Genomic DNA, 14451 nt, shown 5'->3' on the forward strand with positions numbered 1-14451 from the left:
TTTATGTGGTGTCTGTCCTTTTCTTCGGCCATGGGGCAGCAAGAATTCTTTACGGTTCTTGCATTTCGCTATCTCGCACTTTTTCTCGGGAAAAACTTTTCTTTTCTCGCCTAGAAAATCCGACCCCTCGACCCACAAAGTCTGAACCCATCCCCCTGTGAAGACTTACGAGCAGGAAGAAAAGAGGAAACAATGAGGAAAGAAACAGAGCTTTTGGATTTTACATCTCTCTGAATACAAAGAAGGTTTTCATTATTCAGAAAATCAACAATACATTTCTTCTGTTCTCTTATTTATATTGTACAGAAAAACCAAGGTAGTTTTACAGCTCATCTAAAGAAGCTAACAAACTAACAGACTAACAGAAGAAAAATACAGTTGGTTGTTCATTCAGTTAAATGCACAAAACAGAGTAACGGTTTTGCAGTGGAAGAGTTGGACACGTGAAGCTGGAGGTTTTCTTGTTGACTTCATCTTTGTTGACTTCATCTCTTGCCTTCTTGGTTGAATCAGCAATATCTTCATTTCTTTTCTCTGTTGAAACAGAGTGACAGTTGTTCTTAACATCCCCCCGCAAATTGGGAAGGGGTCGAAAACCTATACCCAATTTGGTTCTGATAGTAACATGAGCCAAGCGTGACAAAGATTTAGTAAAAATATCAGCAAGCTGATGAGCACTAGGAACATAGCGCACACTTAGAGAACCTGAGGAAACTTTCTCCCGAACAAAATGAAAGTCAACTTCAATGTGTTTGGTGCGAGCATGTAGAATAGGATTGGCAGTAAGAGAAATGGCAGACTGATTATCACAAAACAAAAGTGTAGGGGAGGAGAGACAGAAACCAATATCACGTAGAACAAAACCGATCCATGTAAGATCAGCAGTAGTAGATGCAAGTGCTCGATATTCAAGCCTACTGTGGGAGGACCGAGACACAGTAGATTGTTTCTTAGCTGCCCATGAAATGAGATTAGAACCAAGATAGGCGCAGGCTTGGTAGTTGAGCGTCCGGTATCAACACAACCAGCCCAATCAGCATCGGAGAATCCATATAATGTCATTGAGCTGTGAGAACGAAGAAAAATACCAAGATGAATGGTTCCTTTAACATAGCGAAGAACCCGTTTCAACTTATAAAAATCTGCAACTGTTGGCTGCTGCATCTTCTGACATAAAAGGTTTGTGGCATAAGCAAGATCAGGGCGAGTTATTGTGAGATACTGAAGACCACCAACTAGACTTCTGTATTCAAGTGGATTGGCAAGTAGGCGGGTATCGTTTGTCATGATGACTGATCTTAGTGGCAGAGGAGTGGAAACAGGTTTACATTCTGTCATGTTAGCTTTTGACAGAAGATCAAGAGCATACTTAGTTTGACATAGGAAGAGATCAGAAGTGGTGCGTTTGGCTTCAATTCCTAGAAAGTAATGAAGATGCCCGAGATTTTTCATGTGAAAGTGAAGACCGAGTGATGAATCGGTTTATGAAGTAGGCGATCTCGAGTGCCGATCAATATAATATCATCTACATAGAGCAACAAAAGCATTGTGTCCGGGCCATCATGAAACACAAAGAGTGAGGGATCAGTATTGCTACAGAAGAAATCGGCTTCAAGAAGAAAATTGCTAAACTTGTCAAACCAAGCTCGTGGCGCTTGACGAAGGCCATATAAGGACTTCTTGAGAAGACATACAAATTGAGATTTCTGAGGGTGTGTAAAACCAGGTGGCTGCTCCATATAGACTGTTTCATTTAGTGTTCCATGTAAGAAAGCATTTTTAACATCGAGTTGATGTATTGGCCAGTGCTTCATCATTGCCACAGAGAGCACTATACGGATGGTAGCATGTTTGACAACAGGACTAAATGTTTCTGTAAAGTCAACTCCCTCTTCTTGGTGAAATCCCTTAGCCACTATTCGAGCCTTCAATCTATCAAGACTTCCATCAGATGCTAGCTTAGTTTTAAACACCCATTTGCATCCTATGACATTCATTTGGTTAGTTCGAGGAACTAATATCCATGTTTGATTTTCATGCAGAGCATCCATTTCATCCTGCATTGCTTTATGCCAGCCTTCATCAGCTAAGGCTGATTTAACCGATCGTGGTTCAAGAGGAACTTTGTATTCAGCCAGACATGCATATCTGGGATTTGGCTTTACAATGCCAGATTTTAGTCGAGTTTGCATAGAATGAGTAGAAAGTGTACCTTGTGAAGCTGGTGGAGGATTTTGCTGAGTATGATCGATAGGAATTTCATCTGGTGTATTAACTGTGTGAGAAAGAACTTCTTGTTCGTCAGGGACTGAGTCAGACTGCAAATGTAAGTGAGATGAATGTGATGGCATTTCAACAGGATGAGATGTATTTAAGTGACCAACTCCCAACATGCCACTATCTTGTAAATGTCCTAGATGTCCATTTGAGTGATATTGCACCTGTTCTACACTTGGATAATCCAGAAGGTGAACTTCTTCTGCCCATTGTCGATACAGAGGAGTATACTGATTGTACTCTGTTGTTAGTTTCCTAGTGAAAGGAAAGAAACTTTCGTCGAACAACACATGTCGACTAATGTATATACGACCATTAGCAGGCACAAGACATCGATATCCTTTATGACGTTCACTATACCCCAGAAATACACATGTGAGTGATCGTGGATCAAATTTATGTTGTGCATATGGTCTGAGACAGGGGTAACATGCACAGCCAAATACTCTTAGATGTTCATATCTGGGCTCTTGTTGATAAAGCTTACTATAGGGTGAGTGCAGTTGTAACTTTGATGTAGGAAGTATATTGATAATGTAGTTAGCTGTCATGAATGCATCAACCCAGTATTTTAATGGAATTCTAGCATGATAGAGCATAGCTAAGCCCAGTTCAACCACATGGCAATGTTTTCTTTCAGAAATCCCATTTTGTTATGGTGTATAAGGACAAGAAACACATTGTTTGATGCCACAATTCTGTAAAAGAAGCTGAAATTTGTTGCTAGTGAATTCTCCTCCACCATCACATTGAAAAACTTTGATTCTACGATCAAATTGATTCTCTACTTGCTTCTGAAACATGACAAAGATGTCATAGAAGTCTGACTTCAATTTCATTGGATAAAGCCAACTATAACGGGAAAAATTGTCCACAAAGATGACATAGTATCTGAAATTCTGAAAAGAATTTACTGGTGATGGACCCCAAATATCACAATGAATCTTCTCTAAAGGAGCAGAAGACACAAAATCGGATAAAGGAAATGGTAATGCAGTACTCTTGGCAACTTGACAGCTTCTACATATAGTTTGAGTTCTTGTAGTACAGTGAATCAATTCTTGAGTCTGCGGATGCTTCAATGTTTTAAAGTTGGTATGAGCTAATCGCGGTGCCACACATCTTCTCCTACTGTTGTATGTCTTTGAGTGAAGAAGGCCTCTGTGATTTGTGGATCCACTTGGTAAAGTCCTCTAATTTTCCTTCCGAGCATCACTGTTGTGTTGATGCGATTGTCCTTTATATAAACCCCATTTTTATCAAAAACAAATGAACAGGGATAATCATCTGTTAGTCTTGATACTGAAAGGAGATTCTTTTTGATTTCAGGAACAATCAGCACATCATTTAGAGGTAATGAATTAATTTCAGTATGTAACACAGCATCACCAATATATGCAATAGGTAGACATGAGCCATTCCCTATCATAACTGTATCAGTCCCATTGTACTTAGATGAGTTATGAAGAATACCCGAATCTGCAGTGATGTGAGCAGTTGCACCAGTGTCTGGATACCACTCACTACCTTTAGAATCTTTAATATGCATTGCTGCTAAGGCTGTTGGTATCTCCTCAGCCTAATATGAGTTGTCGAATCGATACCAGCAATGAAGTGCATCATGTCCTGGACGTTTACAAATTTGACACTCCAACCGAATAGTATCACACATCTTCTCATCCTGCAAATGTTTGTTAGATGTTAAACTTGGAGAGGGATATGATTTGGTATCTTGATACCTTTGTGAAGAACCAGCATATGAGCGAAATCCTTGACCAGAACTAGGAAAGTTATTAAACTGCTTAAAATGTTGATTCTCCTGATTCTGATTCAAGCTATTTGGTCTGTAACTCTGATTTCTTCCAGGATATCCATAACTATGATTTCTACTGTTAAATGGACGTCCTCTGCCATAACTACGTCCTCCACGATTACTACCTCTTTGACCTCCAAAACCAAAGTTTTGCTGAGCAAGTTCTCTGTCAGATTCCACCTTCTGCTGAACTTCAGATTTTCATTGTCCATAGTAGGCTAGATGAGGATTATACTGACTTGAGGAATAGCTCTGTAATCTTGTTTCGAACCTTTCTAACTGTGATATTACTTCATCATATTCTGGCTGAGGTTTTAAGCAATACATGGTGGTTCTGAAATTCTCATATTCAGATCCTAATCCCTCAAGAACACCAAACATCTTCGTTATCTCATCTACAGGCTTTCCAATAGCATTTAGCTGATCACAAATTGATTTGTATTCTCTGAGATACACAGATAATGCTCGATCCCGTTTCTGACAGGCTTGTAGTTTCCCTCGTAGTTCAAATTCTCTCGCTATAGACTTCTGTGTAAATCGATTAAGTAAAGTTTGCCATACCTCATATGAAGTTTCCAAACCAATGATCAAACTCAGAATATTCTCTGATACAGCTCCACTGATCCATGATGATACAAGTTGATCCGTTTCTTATCCAATCAGTATAATCGGATTCACGCCTTCACTTCATTACCTTCAACTTCAATATGTAATGTTTGAGTAGGTGATGGAATTTCACCACTAATGAAACCAAATAGTTCTTGGCTTCGCAAGAATCTGTGAAACTGTGCTTGCCAAAGAAGAAAATTGTCTTCAGCTAGCTTGATCGTGACGAAGTTGGAGATGTTTACATGAATCGGGAAAGGATATTTCTGCGTTTTGGCTGCCATTGATGAGGCTCTGATACCATGTGAAGACTTACGAGCAGGAAGAAAAGAGAAAACAATGAGGAAAGAAACAGAAAGAAAAGAAACAGAGCTTTTGGATTTTACATCTCTCTGAATACAAAGAAGGTTTTCATTATTCAGAAAATCAACAATACATTTCTTCTGTTCTCTTATTTATATTGTACAGAAAAAACCAAGGTAGTTTTACAGCTCATCTAAAGAAGCTAACAAACTAACAGACTAACAGAAGAAAAATACAGTTGGTTGTTCATTCAGTTAAATGCACAAAACAGAGTAACGGTTTTGCAGTGGAAGAGTTGGACACGTGAAGCTGGAGGTTTTCTTGTTGACTTCATCTTTGTTGACTTCATCTCTTGCCTTCTTGGTTGAATCAGCAATATCTTCATTTCTTTTCTCTGTTGAAACAGAGTGACAGTTGTTCTTAACACCCCCCCTTAACGAAGACTCCATCGACGATGAACGAGCGAGCTTCGTAATCTCTTCTTCGCCGCCGCCCCCACCACAGCACAGCACGATCGAGGGATCCCGAGGGAGACGCTTCCCCCCCCCCGGGTGATGGTGGCGCAACCGCAGGGCGGCGGCACGGCGGCGCGGCGGCGGCCATGGACCCCGCCGCTACCGGGATGACATAATCGGGCTAGGCTGGTGGAGGTCCGATCGTCGAGGCCCGGGAAGCGGAGTGCGGCTCTTGGAGTCGGAGATCAAGCGACTAAGCGTCGCGTCCAGGGATATCTTCATGCAGCAGCCCAACCTGCTCGAGCTCGAGGCGCCCATCAAGATTTGCGGTATCGTTCGTAATCTCGAGTTCCCTTGTTGATCGCCGCATGGTTATATACCTATTGAGCCCCGAGCCGCTGGTAGTTTCATGGTTCCCTAATTTTGTTGGCGTTTCGATTGATATGAATGTCGTGTTTGTTCATTGGTTTTGTCGGTGCTTGGATTGTAGATGTTGGAAGTGGTGTATATGAGAGTTTTTACGGAAATGCAAAGACTTTAGGTTAAAAGGATTTTGATCTTTAGACTAGGGCCGTGGAAAGCAAATTTTTTTTTTACAAAGAAAAAATTGTAGAAATCCGACTGTGAAGCAGTTGAAGCCGACAACCTCGGCGAAAACGGCCCTGCCGCCGCCTCCTCCATCGGTCCAGCATTCCGTCGCTCTCTCTTCCCCCAGCTCTAAAAAACTCGGCCGCGCTCGACTAGGGCCTGCACGACTCCATCTATTAGGGTTTGAAATTGAGCACGAGCGTCACGTAACCCTCGGCCAGTGTCGCGTGACCATTAGCAAGCTAGATCCGTGTAAAGAAAAATAAAAGAAATCAAAATAGAGACCTCGGCAAGGTGAGCCAGGCAACATCTGGAGTCGACATCGCCCGACCCTTGGCCGGTGTCCCTGACCTCCTCCGTAAATTCCCCGTGAACGGTTTCAAAGGGTCCTAAGATGTGGCCCCTCAACGGTAAAAATGTAATGTGATAAAACTAGAAAAGGTAACAAGAGAAAAGAAAAGAAAATTCATTAAATTCCTGAAAACTGACTTCCGAAAATGCCGAAAGCTCTCACCTATTTGGTCTTTCAGTTTTGCCAATAACCGGCATCTCCCCCAAAGCGATCCCAAAATAAATTCACCAAACACCTCAACCTTTTTTCAAGAGATCCTAAAGGCCGAAAGTCCACTCAAAAAGCTAAATAAATTCACGGTGCTTTTGAACTTTGGCTACGAGCCACCAACATAAAAAAAAAAATTTGCAATGAAGGCCAGGAAAAGTGGAGATTACAGCTTTTGGACCCAATGGCTTAGAATTGCCCCACGTGGAACCGGCACTAATTATTCATACTAATCTAAGTTGGACCCAAAAACGAAAAAGATTATTTGACTGATGCAACTCCAAACCCAAAGTCAAAACAATCATTAAGCAGGGACCTTAACAAAGTTAATGTAATTAAGAAAGAAAATGATCTTGGTAATCGCCAAGTTAAAACAAAGTTAATTGATGCTTAGGAAGATTGGACAAGATCTTTCTTTCTAGTGTGCGGCGTTAGAATATTTAGCATGCAACCCAAGAACTTATCTAATTTGCCTTTTTCAAATTCTACCGTCCTCATCTTCAAATAAAATAGACGTGACAATTAGAGAATAACCCTCCAATTTCCTTTTTATTTAAATAAATGAATCCTTTATTAATTTATTTTTTCCGATCTTTGATTTCACTTTCCGATTATCTTTTTCTTTTTCTTTTTCTTTTTCTTTTTCTTTTTTTTAATCTCTGAGCCTGCCTTTGCTAGGGACTGCTTTGAATATATGCGACCAGAGGGGTAGGGTCTCTTCTCGAATCTCATCGGCTATGTTGCACTAGTGGTTTGGAGTGAAGTAAGTACAGACATGCTCAAAAAAATTGGATTTGATAATGGCATAGTCAATGTGGTGATAGTCTTGATTCCGGACAGTCCATAATCAACGTGGTGATAGTATCGCTACTTGCCGCGAGGACACTCTTAACTTACTTTTTCTCCAACACCATGGTTGGTCGGGGTGAACGCATTCAAGATTGGTTCACGTTCCACCTGAAATCCGAAACCTACCATTGTCGGGATCGGTTCTCTAATTTTTTGAACCTGTAACTTACCATGTATACCCTAAAACTTAGAATTTACCCTTTCGAACTACCCGGGAACCGGCCAATTTCTTTTTTTCTTCCTTTTTTTTTGTTTCATTTTTAGTCAAGCAAAATGAAAGTGAACGCGCGCTACAACAAAAATCTCTATTTGTTAATAGCAACAAATCATAAAAGATGAACACGTAAAACAAAATGAATAATAAAGAGTTCAAAACGCGTAACATAAAACCTAAACATCTTGCTCACGGAGGTGTCAAAAACCACGATAAAAGTCAAGGAGTTGCTCTCGGAGGAAGGAATTTTATTTTCGTTCGCCCAAGCCTTACGTAATATTGTATATGTCATGCTCTATTTTAGGGTTACCTTGGTTCCTTGTATGATTCTCGGTCCAATTCGGTTCGGTTCAAGGATCAAGAACTAAACCGCATAATATAGTTCCAAAAAATATATAATCGAGAACCTGACCAATTCCTATGAAACTTGAAACCAGACTGGCTCCCATGGCTAGTTCGATTCGATTCTCGGTTATACTCAGGAACCATGCTCCCCCTAATGTTTGGGAAGCAAGCAAAAATGAGGAAAATAAAAATTTGTTGTTTATTAGGTAAAAAATGGGAAAAAATAACTAATAAACAACAAGTTTTCACTCTCCCCATTTGAATCTTTTGTGTTGCTCCAATTGGTACTTTTAGTGTTAATATTGCTTTCTTCTAGTTAAGTACATTTTGAGGTTGCTGAATTTTGTTGTTTGCGCAACTTAATTCTCTAAGCTTTTTCTTTTGTGCAATCTAACTTTTTTCATTAATTTATTCGATCAAGTCATTTATTCATCTACGGTTATTAATGCCGTCAATCGGCTGATGTGATATTGCCGATGCAATCAAGTTGGAACACTAATTTGGTTGTACAATAGGTTTAGAATTGATTGGATAATTTTCTAGATAAAAATGACATGTCTAGATGAGTTCTCTCCATCATAAAATATCCTAGCATATTATTTATTTAATAATATTTTAGTGTATATTTCTCTTCTGCATTGGACTACTCAAACATATTCATATTATTTTTTTGTCGTTTTACCATTTTTCTCGTGGATTTACATTGCATATCTTATGAATTGTTCAATTTAGCAGCACAAATTACAATTTGATTAGCTCGAAGCTAGAGCTTCACAGGGCTCAATGTAATATCACCAGAGACTTTTGAGCCATGCCTGCCTTTCTTTATGCCTTTTTCTTTTATTGAACAAGTCAAAAGAATTGTCAAGTTTAACCCATACAAGGATCAAGATCTTTATATGTGGTCCATAAGAGCTTTTAGATGAACTAATTCGAACTTAGTCACCGCGCGAAGTAACGTTTTCTTAAGCACATGTTACCCGATGCATATGCAAATACAGATGTGCATCAAAACCGATAGAAATGATCAAATAGATTTCAAGGTGAAGGTTAAAAATTAAAAGTACGTTTCGAGTTTCAAAACTAAAAAAAAATGTATAATCATCCCCCCCTATACTCACCCCGTACCTTGTATTCCGTGTTGTTGTTCATACGCGAAGGAGTGTACCCTATTAAAAATATAAGTACCGATATGTGGGAAAAGTGCCAAAAAAGTCCTAAACCTTTTGCATTGGTACCAATTTAGTCTTAAACCTTTTTTTAGTGCCAATTCAGTCTTAAACATTTTGCATTGGTGCCAATTCAATCCTAAACCTTTTGTCTTTGTGCCAATTCCGCTTCCTTGAGCCAATTTTGGTCGGATTTTTTGCTGACGTGGACGCTTAGGCCAGCGGCCGATCACAAATGGCTGACGTGGACAACTTTAATAATATTTTAATATTTTTTTCTTTTATTTTTTTCCCCTCTCCTCCTCCAGCTGATCGCCGGACCTGCGACCGGCCAGAGGGCGGCGCCGGTGAGGCTCGACCTCGCCAGATCCGGCGAGGTCGAGCCTCGCCCAGCCGCCGGCAACCGGCTGGAGGAGGGGAGGGAAAAAAAAAAGAAAAAAAATTCAAAAAAATATTAAAATATTATTAAAGTTGTCCGCGTTAGCGTTGCAATGACCGGTACGTCCCGGCGTCCATGTCAAGAAATCCGGCCAAAATTGCCAGGGCATTGACCGAAGTTAGCACAAAACAAAAGGTTTAGGACTGAATTGACATAAATGCAAAAGGTTTAGGACTGAATTGACACCAAAAAAAGGTTTATGACTAAATTGGCACCAATGCAAAAGATTTATGACTGAATTAGCACTAAAAAAAGGTTTAGGACTAAATTGGCACAAATGCAAAAAGTGTAGAATTTTTTTTGACACTTTTCCCGAAAATTGATAGAATCGATGGATGGAATTGGGCCGTTTAGCGACACATGTTAAAGTCATGGATCTTGCAGTTTTACACCAAAGAAAAATCTTGGATATGATTCTTCCTTCTTCTTCCTTTTTCCCCCTCAAAGGGTTTTCTTTATCTTTCTTTTCTTGGTGGTGTCCCACGAAGGGTTGAGATGCTACGAATTGTGCAACTAGTGATGCCTCCTAAGAAGTCACTTTCAAAGGCCATCGGATCGAATCGTAGACCATAAATGGTCGATCATTTTCGCAACTCCCTCTCACCCACGAAAGGAAATTTGACAAGAAAAAATAAAACCCGAACTTTGAAAAAAAAAAGAAGCACAATAAGTATCCCAACCGTCGATCGCGCCATAGCATTTCGAGGTCAGATCTGCCAGCTATAAAATAAAAGAAGCACCACGCGTTCCTCACGGCGCTGAGCATCGTTACAAGTGCTTGCGGCGCCCACACGTGCTTGCGGCGCCCACAGGTGTTCGCTTTTCCCGTCCATTCGGCATGATCGAGAGGAGGCATGCGAAAAACCATGTCCGTCCCTCTTCTGTCCGCCTCTGTTGCTGTATAAATCTGTTCAGATCTGAGCAAGAGAGAGAGACGAAGGAGACGGAGGAGATGGAGGAGGAGAAGAAGAGGCAGGAGAAAGAGGCGAGGGAAGGCGACGAAGAGAAGTGGGTGCACGACTCGTCCGTGGATCACAGAGGAAGACTCCCTCGCCGAGCTTCAACCGGTGTCTGGAAAGCCGCTCTCTTCATCATCAGTATGCTTCCACCACCCAACACCACCACCTCCTTCTTTCTTCTTCCTTCTCCTAGTATTGATCCAAGTGATAAGTTAATCAGATGCTTGCAAACGATTCACTTCGCTACTTCTTGTTCTGTACACGTAGATGGTCAAATTACATCTGGTAAGCTATGGCGGCTGTTAGGATTTGATTTTTATTTGATGCGGAGCACACCCGGGACCGTGCGAAGCATACAAACACCGACACGAAAAATCATATATAATTTTCTTTATGTAATTTTTGAAAACCCGAAACGTTATTTTTTTTTTGGTCCATTTCCATTTTTTTTAGAGGGAAAAGTGTACTTTGAAGTAAATCCCCAAATTAAAAATCTGTCCGTCCATTTCGAGATTATATACATATATGCTCACGTTAATAAAGTACAACATGCGAGACTATATCACAAAAAAAAAAAAACAAGGAAATAAATCGGATATTAAATTTACGAGGTTCGATCGAAAGAACCCACTCTACCGAGAGAACAACCCAACATCTGAAATGGAAATCACAACCACACTCTAGTCACTCGGACACTTTCGACGTTGCCCCATTACACAATAATTCACACGGTGTTTTGCCCTCACGATTTTTTGTGACACAATCACTTATCCTCAGCGAGAGAATTCACAGATCTTATCACCAGATGTATTGGATCTCTGGAAAAAGGCCGAGCCGCAATCGAACTTTGAAAGAACGGAGACACCCCACCTATTCTTTCCACCCGAGTCAAACGATGCTCCAAATCCGACAGAGTTTCCCTCGTTTTGCTTTTACCATTGTCGGAGTAGGAATCAAAGTCCAATCCGGACTTTTTCATGTAGTGTCTCTACAATATGGACCGAGTTTCGGCATACTTCGATCCGGTCGGAATTTGCACCGGCTCAAACTCGAGACATGACACGTAGTAATTATACTCGTTTAATGGACGGTGCGATAGTTACTCGAAACTTGAGAATATATATATTGGAGGCTCTATCAGTCAACACAGGAGCTTCGCAGGAAGAGTACCATGGGTGATTGGACTACTTAGTTAATAGAGTGGAATCGTATAAACTGATTAAGCTGGATCAGGTATTAACATATGTTCCAAACTTGCATGTTCTTAGCTTCATCTAGGATACCCGAAGTCGTGTCGCGTGTCCGATTCTGTAATAATACTTCGCCGTCTCCCGCGCGACGTCGACGACATGGTCATAGTAGTCGAGATCTAAAGCCACCGCGGTGATATCCGGCGTTCTTTTCCCTTTTTCTTTCTCGTTCAGGGTAGAGTTAGAGAATGTAATCGACGCGAGCGATATAGCACACCGAAGCTAACATGTGTATATAAGCACGGACGGAGCCAAGGCAAACAAATTGATTAACAATCAGCACTTTTAAATCTGTTTTAAGCTACAAATACAGAGTAAAAAGAGGTCATTTCCTGCTTCATATGAATTTCCTATATCTGTTTCATCAATGGAAAAGTTCAATGACAAAGCTGTCGATTTTCAATTCGGATTGCAGCAATTGAGTTCAGTGAGAGGCTGTGCTATTTCGGAATAGCAACAAATTTGATCACATACCTCACCAGAGTGATCCATCAGGACCTGAAGACAGCTGCCAAGAGCGTCAACTACTGGGCCGGCGTCACCACGCTGGTGCCCTTGATCGGTGGCTTCCTAGCCGACGCCTACACCGGCCGGTTCCCCATCATCCTAGCCTCGTCCCTCGTCTATCTTGTGGTAATGAATCGACTACCTCTAACTAATCAGTCGACTAAATTTGCAACAGCATTTTCAGGAAAAAAAACGTTTCCTGGCACTCGCTGAACGAAACTTCATTCCGAATTTTTCAAGGACGTCTCACGGGTCACTTGTCGACCGAGCTTCCAATGCTAAATTTGGGGCAAAATGCGCAGGGTCTGAGCCTTCTCACAATGTCTCAGTTGATCCCTAGCTTGAGGCCATGTGACAGTAGCAGCCCTTGTAACCGAACCCGAAAAGTCCACGAGGTCGTGCTCTTTGTGGCCCTGTACTTGATATCCATAGGCACCGGGGGCCACAAGCCGTGCCTAGAGAGCTTCGGGGCTGACCAATTCGACGACAACCACGCCGAAGAGCGGAAGAAGAAGATGTCCTACTTCAACTGGTGGAACTTTGCGCTCTGTGGTGGCCTCGTGCTGGGAGTGACGATCATAGTCTATGTCCAGGACTATGTGAGTTGGGGCGTTGCCGATCTCGTCCTTGCCTTCACGATGGCGGTCACGATCGGGACTTTCTACACCGGGAGGTCCTATTATCGGTACCTAGCTCCCGAAGGAAGCCCTCTCACGCCATTACTGCAGGTTTTGGTGGCGGCAATCCGGAAGCGAAACCTGCCTCACCCTTCGAGTCCCGACTCGCTCTTCGAAGCCTCCGCATCAGAGAGTTCTCACAAGCGACTCCTTCACCACACGAATCGACTGAGGTATGCAACAGAAACTGAGTCAATCTGATATCGATATAAGCCTCTCGCAGTACCGATTTCGCGCTTCTCTTGGTCATTCCTAGTCCTGCCACTCTCGTCTCACACCTCTTGAACTTTGATTGAAATTGAACCAATTTAGCTAACTCATACTTCACTGGTTTTAAATTTGAGTCATGTATGAACAGATTTTTCGACAAAGCCGCGATTCTCGAGGGAGGCGAGGAGCTCTCCAATGGAGAGAAATATGATCCATGGAGACTTGCAACGGCGACCCAAGTGGAAGAGATGAAGCTGGTGCTGAACATGATCCCCATTTGGCTGACCTCATTGCCCTTCGGGGTATGCGTCGCGCAGGCCCCGACTTTCTTCGTCAAGCAAGGCGTGGCGATGGACCGGAGGATTGGCGGAGGGGACCGGAGGATTGGCGGAGGGGGCCGCAGCTTCGAGATCCCCGCGGCCACCACGTACGCCCTCGGCGCCGTCGGGATGATAATCTCGGTGACCATCTACGAGAAACTGCTTGTCCCATTCCTGAGGAAATCCACGGGCAACGAGAGAGGCATAAACATACTCCAGCGGATCGGATTTGGTATGATCTTCTCAGTCGCGGCCATGTCGGTCGCGGCGTTCGTCGAGGCGAAGCGGCTAAGGATGTGGAAACACGACATCCTCACACAAGGAAGGGCGATGACCAAACCATCCATGAGCGTGTTCTGGCTAGCCCCGCAGTTCCTCATCCTCGGCCTCGGGGACGGGTTCGCGCTCGTCGGCCTGCAAGAGTACTTCTACGACCAAGTCCCCGACTCGATGAGGAGCCTTGGGATCGCGTTATACCTGAGCGTGCTCGGGGGCGGGAGCTTCCTGAGCAGCTTCCTCATAACCATCGTCGACCACGTCACGAGGCGGGCCGACGGCGGCGGCGAGGGCTGGGTCGGGAAGGACTTGAACTCGAGCCGCCTCGACCGGTTCTACTGGCTGCTCGCGGCGATAAACCTGGTGACCCTCTGCGTTTACGTGGCCATTGCAAGGAGGTACACCTACAAGAATGTGCAGAGGAGGGTGGTGGTCGTGAGCGATTGCAGAGAAAATGGTGAAGAAGATCATGAGGCAAGGGCTTGATGATTCCCCCTAGTGCAAATTTGAAGTTTGGTCATGCAAGAATGTGCAAGCTTTTTGCAATATTGCTAGATGATTTCATATGATTAATCACCATCTTGACTAGCAACATTGCACCTGCCGGTTCTCATGGCATTAGCGTCCGTCACGAA

At 42.6% G+C, this 14451-nt stretch overlaps 1 protein-coding gene and 1 pseudogene across 1 annotated transcript; one reads left to right on the plus strand and one right to left on the minus strand.

The window, feature by feature from the left end:
• LOC115668574 (mitochondrial outer membrane protein porin of 34 kDa-like) overlaps positions 1-14451 on the minus strand; it is an 88582-nt pseudogene that overhangs the window by 56731 nt on the left and 17400 nt on the right.
• Positions 10497-14408, plus strand: LOC115670253 (protein NRT1/ PTR FAMILY 5.6-like). The gene is made up of 4 exons (XM_030591480.2): positions 10497-10714; positions 12242-12459; positions 12636-13183; positions 13369-14408. Exons 1-4 carry the CDS (start codon positions 10570-10572, stop codon positions 14300-14302), a joined length of 1845 nt encoding a protein of 614 aa, XP_030447340.2. The 5' UTR covers positions 10497-10569; the 3' UTR covers positions 14303-14408.

The sequence above is a fragment of the Syzygium oleosum genome, unplaced genomic scaffold, assembly GCF_021117445.2.
Source record: "Syzygium oleosum isolate NSW1041296 unplaced genomic scaffold, Sole_v2.1 Sole_v2.20, whole genome shotgun sequence".
Taxonomy (NCBI): domain Eukaryota; kingdom Viridiplantae; phylum Streptophyta; class Magnoliopsida; order Myrtales; family Myrtaceae; genus Syzygium; species Syzygium oleosum.